This window comes from Hippoglossus hippoglossus, chromosome 17 (assembly GCF_009819705.1).
Source record: "Hippoglossus hippoglossus isolate fHipHip1 chromosome 17, fHipHip1.pri, whole genome shotgun sequence".
NCBI lineage: Eukaryota > Metazoa > Chordata > Actinopteri > Pleuronectiformes > Pleuronectidae > Hippoglossus > Hippoglossus hippoglossus.
This window is the reverse complement of record NC_047167.1, coordinates 4,308,183-4,321,103: the sequence shown is the minus strand read 5'-3', so window position 1 is coordinate 4,321,103 and position 12,921 is coordinate 4,308,183. Positions and strand designations below refer to the sequence as shown.

The window sequence follows — 12,921 nt, the reverse complement described above, 5'->3', positions numbered from 1 at the left end:
AAAAGCACCTGCTGGTTTCATGGGTGGTTGATTTAGCTTTTTGTTGTTTCAGGCTGCAGTGATTTCTGGAATCAACAATTGCTTCATGTTGCTGGTTAAAATGCCCACGACTTCCCCATCAGCTGAGTGTCACACTGCTACTGTTCAACACGTCAACCCAGCTCGTCAAACCGCTGCAACTAACTTCTCATGGTCTTGTTGACCCTTTCAACTCCCCCCCAGCATCTTTGCCTCACATCCCTCCCTCTGCATCCCCATTCATCTCCCCTTTGGTGAGGTGCACCACTCAGTATAAAATCCTGTAAGGCAGAGAAACCTCCCTCCTGTCTGACAAACAAAACCTTGGGCAAAAAAGGACCATAAATCACTCCCTGCTGCTCCCACAGCCTAATAGCTGAGAACAAATGGTAATAATTGAGAGTGACTCAGATGAGCGTGTGGACATTTTTATTACTCTTCTACTGTCGGGATATTACCGGTTGGAAAAACTGTTTATGGGGATTTTATGAAGTACATCCAACTGAAACTGTAAATGTGAGCTACACAGAAAATGTGATTTTGAATAGTGAGGAGGACACGTTCCTGCCATTGAATATGATTTGTGTCAGTGCCTGAACCATGTTCCTGTCACAGTTACTCGTCAGTCTTCACATCTTGATGACATGAAAAGGCAACTTGTGTAACCTCTTCTCTTTTAGTAGAAAACGTCCTCGTGAATATTAACATAAATCCTATACAACGTGTTTTGTTCAACAATTAACACAATAATTGTACCGTTCCTGTACAGTAGACCTACATTATCTGCAGCAGATGCTGACATCAACCTTCTGAGCCTAAAAACACACCCCACATAAATCTCATGACCCTTGGAGAAAAAACATCAGTGGTGACAATCTAATGTGCTCCTATTCCTCCTCGGGGCTGAGGTCCAGCTATATCTCTGCCAGGTATTGACTCCACTCAACACTGCTTAGTGTCCCAAGATTGTTTTTTGCTGCCTCGGGGGAACTGCACCAATACAAAGTGGAGAGAAGAAGTGCTTCAGCCAGCAGCATACAGTATGTTTCTGTCCAGAATTATCAACAAAAAAAACTCCTGGCTGCTAAGAAAGGGATAGAGCACAGGGGCCTCTGCTGCCACATGTGCTAACTAAAGGACGCTGGTGCATGGAAATCTGTTGCACTCCAAATCCATGCAGTTAATGGTAGGGTTGTTTTTGAAACATGTTGTTATCAAATTCGTCGAAATCCTGATCAATGAATAAAGTCGAAAAAAGATACAAAGCCGGTGTCCGTGGCCCTCAGAGGACTGTGATAAACACGACCAGTCATTTCATTTGGTCCAGACGATTGGTCAGCGAACCGGTCGGCCACCTATTGACCTGCCTGCCTGCGCACACCCTGCTCGTCCTCTCACCGCTCATGATCAGAGAGACGTACACTTCTGAAGCAGAGATGAGAGCCAGAAATCAGGGAGCGACCCGTGGAAAAAGTCGACTTCTGGCAGCTGTCAGGCAGAGCACGTTTGGTGGGATGTATCAGTTGTATTTTTTCAAAGTGTAGCCTGTTCTTTCGAGGTTTTTCCAGGATTACCAAGCCTCGATTTAAGGGAACTGAAAGCAGCGTGCCCTTTGAAGCTAAAAGCTCCTGTACAGAAACAAAGCCCATCAATCGCTTAACCCTTAAGGGCACCTCTGGGACATTTTGGGCTTTTTCAGTTTTTTATTTTTGTATAATTTTGGCTGTGTTGATGTATATTGCATGACATTTTCCAAAAGTGTGTATTTTTTTGTGGAATGTTAAAACTTCAACCTCTTTTCCTATGATATGCCTTTTTTTTCACGGTGTAAAAAAAAATACTACCTTTCGGCACCTTCGCAGCTAAAATGGCCCCATTGAAACCCATTAGAACTGCTTTTTATGGATCCCTCTGCCACGAGAACATAAAAGCATGCATTCCACTTTTTTAAACTTTCATTCTGTGGTCCTGGCTTCAAATTTATATATATTTTTTTTTACTATTTAACATCATATTGACCCATTTTCCCATATTTGACACATAGGTAAAATACATACTTCCTGGTCTGCTGTTGTGGCACTATTTCTGTATAATGGAACCCATAAAGCTAATGTTTGCAACTGAAATGATGTGTGTGTGTGTTAATATGGACTTCAGAGAGTGGGATGAGTAAAAAAGAACGTGTGTGTGTATGTGTATGTGTGTGTGATAAACCAAGACTAAATCCAGGGGTTGAAAAATCTGAGAAATAACATTGTGCAATTATCACACCTCCTTGCTCCGTGTCTTTCTCCCTCTCTGTCTCTCTCACACACTTGCACACACTATCACCAATTCAACCACTTGCACACACAAACATGACACATGAGAGCCTTCACATGCATTATGATAATAATATTTTTGTATCTGTTTGTGTGTGTGTGTGTGTGTGTGTAGTTATGACAGTATCCATAGGTAGACAAATCTGAGAAATGATATTGTGCAATGTTATAATTCCTCACTCCCTGTCATTGCCACTCACACACACAAACATGACGCACACGTCTACATGTAGAATCAATACAATATAACAAGTGAAACACCAATTTTGCTGTGACTTTCTGTATGTGAGTAACAGCATGCTAAGCTGTCAGTGTGTGTGTGTAAGTGTTTGTTTTTGTTGCGTTTTAGAGGGTAGTGTTTTTTAAATGTGACACTACACCAAAATAATAATGCACCAAAGTCAAAGTTGCTGCTAATCAGTGACAAATGCCAAGCTGTGTTAACCCTCCAAAAGAAACATCATTATCATGTAGTATGTGGAAAATGATAAATGCTTTGGTTCTTTTTTACTGACAAATGGTGGCATCATGCAATGAAACTGGTATTTTAAAGGGTTAAAATACTGAACATTTATGAATATTCAGTATTTATGATCAGGGCTGAAGTTGGTTAAAAAAATTAAGTAATTGGAGGTGAAAAATAATAAATAATATATTGTGTTAATGCAGTTTTAAGATGTGGACATTCACATGAAGTTGCAGAAAGGACGTTTTTTTAATGCACCCCTAAGGGTAAACATTAAATAAAAATCTAAACAACAGCAATCACACTGTCCAATCATGTCAAGTCAGTATTTGTCTAGTCGAAAAAGATCTGGATCAATGACTGTATATAAAAATGGGCTCCACTTCCTCACAATGTGCAAAATATCATGGGTACAGGTGCTGCCATCTTGGACCAGGGACGTCATTTGGAGCTAAAATCTGCGCAGTATGTGAACGTGGAGCAGAGCTGCAGCGTCAACGTCCTGCAGATACATTTGTCCCACTAATCGCAATTCAATCTCAGCTGTCAATAATGAATTCTCATCTCGTTTTGTATAGTAATAAATACCTAATTAGAATCAAACTCATTTGTTTATCCTTACCCTCACAAGAGGACCCTTTGGGATATGCGTAAGTTTTATGTCTGTTATGGTTGGTGTGTTATCGTCACAAGTGCGTGAAGGATAACTGCTCCAACAGTGATCAGAGGTTTTGGCTACTTGCCCCTGTTTGAATTCTTAGCATGATCACAGTCAGACTAACCACAACAGTGACATTGAGATTTCAGCATTAATACGCTTTAACATGTTAGTTATTACAGTTTCCAAGGAAATAAACACAGAGATAAGGATTGTACTTTTCAATATACAGTAAAGTGTACTGGGCCAAAAGTTAACAGACAATTACTGTGGAAAGCCAGTGTTGATGTTAAGTGATGTTTTGACCTATCAGGCCCTGTGGTGAGCATCAGGCTGTACCACCATGAATGTGCTGAGCACTCAGAAAGGCTACAGCACTCTCTAACCCTGACCTAACGTGGCATTAACTGCCTTTGTATCGAACTCTCACCCGAGCAAAGAGCAGACACCAGGCAGCTTGACCCGGCCTTGTATCTACGTTGTATCTAAGCTACATGGGTTGGCCCCACTGGTGTGATACGCACCAGTCATGTGCATGTAATGACCCAGTGGTCCCGCCATTATCTCTGCTCATCTACAGGAGCTAAACTAGAGTTATAGATAACCACTCGTATCATGCACAGCCATTATCACTGCTCATATTTCGAATAATGATTATTCATATGTCATCGATTATCTTACCTCCTGATCTGGGACGTCTTACTCCCAATCAAGAATCAGACAATTTGGAAATATAAATAACAATAAAGCACTTATGTGTGTATGTGCACTGGAGTCTTCAGGTTTCCACTCTGTACTTCTATACGACGCATGTTGGACCTTGATCCGTCTCTGAACGAGTTCTGAAGGTGAGCGCAGGAAACCTTTCTTCTTCAGCAGGTGCGGAAACCAGCGACAGTGTTTGTCTTGTGTCAAACCCCTGTAACTTACAGTGCATCACCATCCTGCACAATGAAGGTCAAACATCAAAGTAAGGATGGTTTCTGAATGAATGGGCCCTTTAAGCTACGATGCATGAGAAACGTGAGCAACACACGGGACCCTCTTCAGAGCAAACATGTAAAGAAATGCCATTCTGCCTTTAACCTACCATGCTCTTTAATGTATTCCTTTTTAAGTAAAACCTCCCAACAATCACACCGAATCTGAATGTGTGAAACTTGAAAGTGTTCTCAAGTCAAAGCTCCCTTTAGTCGACGTGTTTTTTTATCAGCTGTCAAAATCAAAACACCCAGAAGACCCTAAAAGTGTCAGCTCGTAGAAAAAACAACAGAGCAGCACTTTTCTGCCCTTTGTAATGAATAGGGCAAAAAACAAAACACATGGATATAGAACAATGGAAGCTCCTCTACGTGGAGCGACCTGTCCTTTCCAACCCATCAGGGGGAAAACCAGCTGTAATTTATCATTACTTGGAACATACTGCATCTGAATGGTTAAATCCAAGACTGTGTATCTGACTACCGCGAGGGCACACTGCACCGTCACAGCACACACACACACACACACACACACACACACACACACACACTATAGTGCTACTAAGCAGACAAACAGCACATACAGCTGTAAAACGCAGCAAAACAGCACTAATGATCAGCCGCAGACAGCGCCCGGCTAATCTCTGCTTTCCGTCCTGTCGGGCAATCTGCTCTGTCAACAACATCCTTGTTTTCCACCATTTTGCAGTGTAAGATAAGTGACGAGACGGGGCTAATTAATCTCGCACTCATCCTGTGATTATTACAGTTTCGCTTCCACAGGCGCCACACGCCGCCTCTCCCCAGGAGTGCTATATATCAGCGGGTAGGAGCGGGGCCGGTCAGCGCAGACCGCCGGCATCAGTCGACTCTCACGCAAGGAAAGATATTAAACGCAGACAGGAAAGCTACCGGCGGTGCGGATTCAGACAAGGTGTTAACTGATTAGGGAGGAATCCGAGTGCTGGGGCCCTGCCAGTTTACCATCTTTATTAGATGGATGAGAGGCTCGTTTATAAGCTCAACAGTCACAAGATAATTACAAACACACACACACACTAATGTATGCAACAGCAGCCAGGAGCAGTGGTGATGGACAGTGTGTGTGTGTGTGTGGGTGAAGAGCAATGGCTTCGCTCACTTGCAAATTGCATTAACGGTGCGCTCACACCGAATGCGAAGCAGATTTTTTTGTGCAATGAGAATAGACACAAAGACACAACATTTTTGCCATTCGCTTCACTCCTTCAAGTTGAAATATTTGCAAATCAGAATTAATAACGAAAACTCACAGGTGACAGATCCTAACACGGATCCGAGCCAGCACGTCATCACACTATTCAAACAAATTCCCAGCGCGGCCTGTACCTCCAGGTGAGCTTAGGGACCCACAACGGCACTGACTTCTCTGACATTTCCACAAAAGGTACAACACAGCAGATGAAGCCACTTCAGCCACTTCCTCTCTTCATTTCCCATTTCACGAGAGGTGTTTGCTTGCATTCGTAAGCACACAATAATTCTGCGGCCAAACACGCAAGTTACGCCATGCAAATGTTTGCTTGGTGTTCGAAGATGTTTTTTAAAAGATTAATGACACGCCTCCCTTAAATAAAATACCAAAACATTGAGCAAACTGCAATAAGCTACTTTTTTTAAAAGTTTAGGTAATTAGTTAAATCAGCAAATATTGAACTACCGTGGACATCTCTACTAGTTACTCTGCACTGCATCACAATCTAAGTTGTCTCAAAAGCTTAAAGGGAAAATCCTCCCCTCAACTTAGCAGCTTCCTCCTACGTCTCCTCTGTAATTGATGATTGTGTACGTTCAGGGCCGGATTTACATAAATAAAAGCGCAGGGCAGATTTACGCTGCCTCTCTCATTCAATTTGTGCTCAGCAATCTGTGTGTAATGAGTGGCTGATTTACTGAGACAGCAGCAGCAGCAGCAGTGCCCGGGACTGACCACGAGCTACATTCAGTAAATGAAGGAGAGCTCAGAAAAAGAAAGCAGTTCAAGAGCAGGATGCGATCGCCGAGCTTTGAGTGAATGAGAAGATGTTTACTGGACAGGCGCACTTCAGCTCAACGTTATGCATCACTCAATAATCTGCGGGATCTATCTACCGATTCCAGAAATCTCTGTCTGTATGAGCGACAGATCTTGAGAACCATTCATCCTATTGGCTTGTTAAGGGCCCGAAGAAGTGCAGTGTCGAATTTAGTGCGATTTGGACTCGTCGATAACTCATCATAACTCTTGTTAACAGCAGGCGTGTTCACGACAACAGATTTCCCAGGTCAAGGTTCCGCGTACGGAGTCGATCTTCACATAACTTTGAATGATCAAGTGAACGGCTCTTCTGACAGCAGCGGTGATTTAAGGCTTCTGCGAGCCGAGTCCAGCAGCGGGTCTTTACTTGCCCGCGGCCCAATAACTGCAAGTCACCTTTACGGTTTCAGAAGAAAGCTGCGACCAGCATTACCACAGATCAAGCACACAGCCCATTCCAGAAAGGAGGGAGTAAAACACGGGAATCGAGCACGGGCAATAAAAATGATATAGCAGTGGTAGGACAAAAACAAACAGTGAGAAAGTAAGAGTGGGACAGAGCGGAAGGAGCAGCAGAACCTCAGGGTGGAGCAGGTGAAGGAGATAAGATGGTTTGACTGATGTTTTCATATAGAATACAGAAGTAAATGCAGCCAAAAGGAACAGATTTCTATTTTTCTGAATCCTATTTTGTTCCCTCTGACTGATAATGCTCCGGTCAATTTTGTTACCAGAATCCTTTTGATTACTGTGCTCTGTCCGCGGCTGGAAAAACAGAGACAAGAAGAAAAACGCTAAAAATAATCCTGGTAAATCACCTTCGGTTATCACCCTGCAGCAAGAGGAGCAACGCGTTTGTCCTGGGTTTGCCCTCACGGGCTACACACAGCCCGCACTGCTGTACATATTAGTTGAGATTAATGACCTGAAGATACTACCCGGAGCTGACAAAAGTACTTCATAATATTCTCATAAAACATACTTGAAAGTGAATCAAAGTTAAGGCGGTGAAGCACAGGTAGTATATCTGTAGTAAAGATGCAAATACAACAATATGCCACCATATCAGTCTCTATCAAGGAAACTAAATATGATTAAGTAGGTTTAGTGCATTAGCGTCACAGCAGAGGTTTGCATTTATTTACTGCCATTAGCATAGAAAGCACTGTAGCCAAGTTCATCATCAAAACATGCAGTGATTTGTCGTTTATAGTAGTGATTCTCAACCAAAATATTTTCTGGGGGTCCCCAGATGGTTGTGAGGAAAGAAAAATACTATAATATGGCCAACGTTAAATTACATATTTTTTTACATTTAATTATCTGTACCAGTCAGATCTGCTTATAGCATTAACACATTCCTGTTACTTGCGTGAATCATGCAAGTAATGCGAATAAACACAACCCGGGAATATTCACCTGTTTCCCTCCAGAAAAGGAGAGGAGGACGACTGGTTGAAGTGACTACAGAGGCTGCGTAGTGTATGTCGGGTATATGTTGTGGGAATGCTGCAGAAGCTACCAGTGTTGTGTGTGTGTGGGTCCGGAAGAGCACACGGCTCCGGGAATTTCCTCCAGGAAGCTGTGACTGCATGACTGTCCTTTCCAGCCACTGATTGGCTTTTGCAACATCATGTCACACTAAATTTTTGCTCGAGTTCAAATATTTAAACTTGAGCAATAGACGCGAATGACATTTTTTGCATTGACTTCGAATGGAATCTCACAGCACCAAACGTTTGTCGCGATTGGTGTGAACATGCCATCGGAATTGATGTTATTGAGTTTGTTTGTGAGACTCAAAGTCTGAGTGCACATTAGAAAAACTGAAAGACAAAAAAAAAAAATATTTCATTTATTTAGTGAAATTGTCTCTAAGGTCCCCATGTTCCTTACATCTCATTTGCTGTTAGATTATAATACAATACAAACACTCTGAACCGTCAAAGTTAAGCACGATTTAATCATAAGGTTACAGATTGGGACATGACAGACTAAAGTGCAGAGCAATGCATCTCAAAGTGGAACTAAAAAAGGCTGAGAACCCCCCCCCCCCCGACAGTGCCCACATTCCTTTGAATCCAAACGTGTAACTTTGATGGTGCACTCAGGGTCACAAACAAATTGGTAGATCGGTGTGTGCCACTTTGTAGTAACATGCATGAATGCAAATGGGGAACACAACATGAACCAGACACACAAATCAGAATTAAACCTGCTGCTATTGTCTGAAAGAATTCAAGTGCCTAATAATCTGAATGCGAGCCGTAACCTCTTTCTCACATTAGTGTGCGGAACCCACTGAAGGGCTAACAGGTGATTTGGGCCGAGCTGTTTTTTTATGGTATTGTTGCTCTGCAGTTGCGTGTTTTTACATCAGCAAACAGACGTACCTTGATCTAAGATGTTCCATCAACGTTTCAAAGCTTCTCCGTGCAGACGTCAAAACTAAATGTGTTTCATATCTTTTTTGTTCTGAGGGTGCTTGTTCTTGCCTTGTGCTTTTATGCCCTGTGACTGAAGATAAACTTATTCCAAATTGAATATTTATTTCCTCCCCACATTTGAGCAGTCATTTGAACGTAAGCCGGTATACCGAGGATGATTCTTTTTTGTATGTGTTTGGATATTTGCAAGTGATAAAGCTTGACGGACGAATTGACAGTGAAATGTAAAAAGGTAAATGTCCCGCCCCCTGAAAACCCTTCACGTTATATATATTTTGTCTAAAATACTCATACAGCTCCTTCTCCATGGGGGCTCTTATTTAAGTGTAAAATTCAAGGGTATTCATTTCTGTTTCACTTACGCCTGTTAGAGTGGAGCTTAGTGAGCATTCACTTGATGAGAATACGGAAGAAAATAAGGCTAAATACTGTCAGTGTGTAAGTGCGGAATTTCCCTTTGTTCCCTTTCTCTCCAAAGGTTCTTAAAAATTAAATAAGAATATCACAGTATTCTTCAACATGCTCGTAGGGATGGAAATATAAGAGGCCAATAAATCATTAATATAAAAACAAAAGTAGAGTCTCATGACACCTCTAAGTGCTGGCATGAAATATTTGTTGCCGTTTCTCCTTTGGATCCATGAAAGTATAATTCCAGGAATTTTCTTTCCTCAACGAGAATTTGCAACACGGTGCAACATACAGAGGCAGAAGCAGCTCGATGCTGGTGCATACAAGCAGCTGTTTAAAAGAATCCAGTCATTGTATTTAAAGGAATAACATCAGGACAAAATATCTGGATTTTTCTCTTGTTGTGCTTTCTCACATCCAAAGAGCAGGAAACGGATACTTTTTTTTTAATGAGTAAAACATGATCAAATGCCCATGAGACTTCAAAGCCCTGCTGGAATCTCCGCTCTGTCATCTCTTGGTACAAGATGAAAATTGGATGGATATTTTGGTTTCTGACATTCCGGTGCAATGTTGTTGCAACTCAGATGACTCCTCTCACGGCGTATCGTAAAAATGTAGGTAGTGGACATTCACAAGTTCTACTAACAACTGAGTTTTTTTATGATAAGTTGTCGAATAGAGGACAGAAAAACACATTAATGGCCCCGTTAAAGAGCTGGTATTAACATCTGCCCTTAGGCCACTCATCATAAGTGGTCAGTTTGTGTGCTCACGTAATAATGTGTCCTGAATGTGTCTCCTGTGAACATTTCTGATTAAATCTCACTTCCACGCTTAATATGCAAATAAACATGTACGTAATTTGTGTTTTCGCAAAGACCAAATGATGTTGCTTTTGCCCAGTCTGAGATTACAGATGTGTCTGATGTGTGTGTGTGTGTGTGTGTGTGTGTGTGTGTGTGTGTGTGTGTGTGTGTGTGTGTGTGTGTCAGACCAAGCAATAGAGAGTGGGGAGTCAAGAGGGGCTGAATGAATATTGTGCAGCTCTGTTATGAAGAAAGATTTAAGAAAGTATCAATCATTATGTGATGGTCAATGTTGATATTGTAGCGGTGGCCACTCACAAATTAGTGGATAGACACTGAGAAGCGAAGAAATACACTTAAACTGTACCATGTTAGAGGACGTCAGATGAGTAGGGGTCCTTCACATGTGGCCCTGGACACATTTGCATTCACACATCAAAAAGAACGTGGCCACATGCGGCAGACCGACGAATGAGGCTCATGTGATCGGATCTCAGTGCACATGGGTTCAAACCTGAACTTGTGATGTTAACACCAGGTCTGAACAGGAATGAACGGGCATGTGACCAGAAGCAGTGGATGGGTGGGACACTCACCGGGAGTAGTAATACATTCATGAGGGAATCTAATTGTTAAGGCTATAATCGAATGTGTGCTAATTGCTTCAATATTTTCTACTGAAAAACCAAGTAAATCCCAAAATGTCAGAATTTATCTTTTTTTCTCTAACGATGGGAAACACTGGTGGAGGATGGTCCCAACAGTTGACAAACCATACAATCTTATCTAAAGTGCGTGGACCTGTGAGCTTTTCTTTCAATGCTTGCTGAGGCCGATAGGTTGAGCATGGTAAATGGTGGTGAGCATGACACTGCCAGCTGAGAGGACAAAGCATTGCTAACTGCAGCCTCACAGAAAAGCTGGCGAGGCTTCAGACTCTCACGTTGCACTCACAACTTATTCTAGCGGGAGGTGATTGAGCCTGCAATTACATCAGATCATTAGTAAAAACTAAGAGTGAAACAATAGTCTGTTTTAATTAGACACAAGAAAAAAAATGTTTTCTCCCACTGGGAATAGTTTAATCGTGATTTCTACTTAATTATTGTAATAAAACATTTCACCTTTAATCAAATGAAACATGCATCATTCTGTTATCTCATAGAGGCAGTCTTATTTATAAAAAAAACAACAAAAGGAACCGGAGAAAATGGCACTGCAGGAATTGAGGTGAGATTGATTTGTGTTACATCTTGTTGCAGCAGAGGATACAGAGGATACTGGGCATGCCACAGATTTCCAATTCATACATTTTGAATCCAAAATGTATGAACCTGAAATCCACTTTCTTTCTCCCAGAGCACATTTGCAGACCGCGTGTTCGTACTCCGAGACTTAGTAATTAAAGTCAGATGGAGAAAGAGCAAGAGGTTGATCAATACTCACACTGCAGCATGTGCTTTACATGCCTGTTAACAGGGCAAATGCCTCTCTGTGCTCAACAGCCCCGAGAAGTACCTTCAATGAAAACACTGATTGATACTGTTTTTACATATGCTCTAATCTATAAACGTGTTCCCATTGTGAGGTGAGCAATGGGAAAGCTCGTGAGGTGTTCCCAAACACCTCCCGAGCTATCTCCCTCTTCTTGAGATACAATTATGAGAGATAAGATGGAGCATGCAGAGTTGCATAAATAGCACTTCCCACGATACCTGAAAGTCTGAGCTCAAGTGCGTCAAAGTACTTGAAATGAAATTGTTCGGGGGAGTTGCTGCCTGACAGCTTATCAATAGAAGTGGGGGGATTTCGGGGCGAAGCAAAACACTAGCAGACGGCGCTAAGATTCTGCAAATAACAAAACAGCATTGCTGGAGTTCCCAACAGATGCAGACAAACAGACCGGCCGGCTACATCGCTTGGTTGCTAAGCACCACCTGGAGGTAATGAATGTGTTGTCAGCCTCGGAGGCATAAGAGACAAGAGGCAAAGTCAAACTGTCGACTCCGACACATTACGTGGAGCAGGTCCACTGATTGTCCTTGATATGGGTCATTTTGGTCAGCAGATAGGCTCATGAATATTTATACAGGCAGACAGACTTAAACACAGACGACCACAGCCGGATATTCATACAATATTAGAATATGAACCAGTAGTAAAGAGGCTATAAAAGTGGGCATCGGGTTAAAAGTCCCTCAGGCTCAGATCTGTGGAGCGCTGGGAGGGAAAAGCATTCAGGCCCATGCTCTCATATTGTATCAATCATAAAAGGACTAGTACAGAATATATATATATATATATATATATAACACTGTTAAGTACTTTGAATCTGATTCATACAGGAACCAGAGGGAAAGGTCACATTGTGAAGTTAATGTATGGCAGCTCACAGCCCGAGTTTTATAACCGAACGGTGACTCACCACACATCCAGTGGAGTCCAGCTTTCTGTCAGATATGCAGCGGAAGTTGCGGCTGCAGCCTCCGTTGTCTTTGGTGCAGTCTCTGACGGGTCCAAACGAGTCCAGGAGAACCTCCAATGAATCAAAGGATGAACTGATCATCAACTCCTCCCTGAAAATAAAAGAAAGAGCATAGAAAGCAGTTGTTTAGCAGTGTGCATCGTGTTGAGGACTAATTAAAGATTTAAGCATACAGCAGCAAACTGTTTGATCTTGCTGTCAATAAATTAGTGTGTTCACTAAACTCTCCGCTTTGAGGGTCGTGTGTTGCACATCTGACCGCACCCAGTG

At 42.2% G+C, this 12,921-nt stretch overlaps 1 protein-coding gene across 12 annotated transcripts in view; it reads right to left on the bottom strand.

The window, feature by feature from the left end:
- The window catches only part of astn1 (astrotactin 1), a 428,500-nt gene that overhangs the window by 244,153 nt on the left and 171,426 nt on the right, over positions 1-12,921 (bottom strand). For all 12 annotated transcript variants that reach the window (XM_034614559.1, XM_034614557.1, XM_034614568.1 and 9 more), the window contains one exon: positions 12,592-12,742. In XM_034614559.1, coding sequence (XP_034470450.1) covers positions 12,592-12,742 — 151 coding nt within the window. The remainder of the gene's footprint in view (positions 1-12,591; positions 12,743-12,921) is intronic.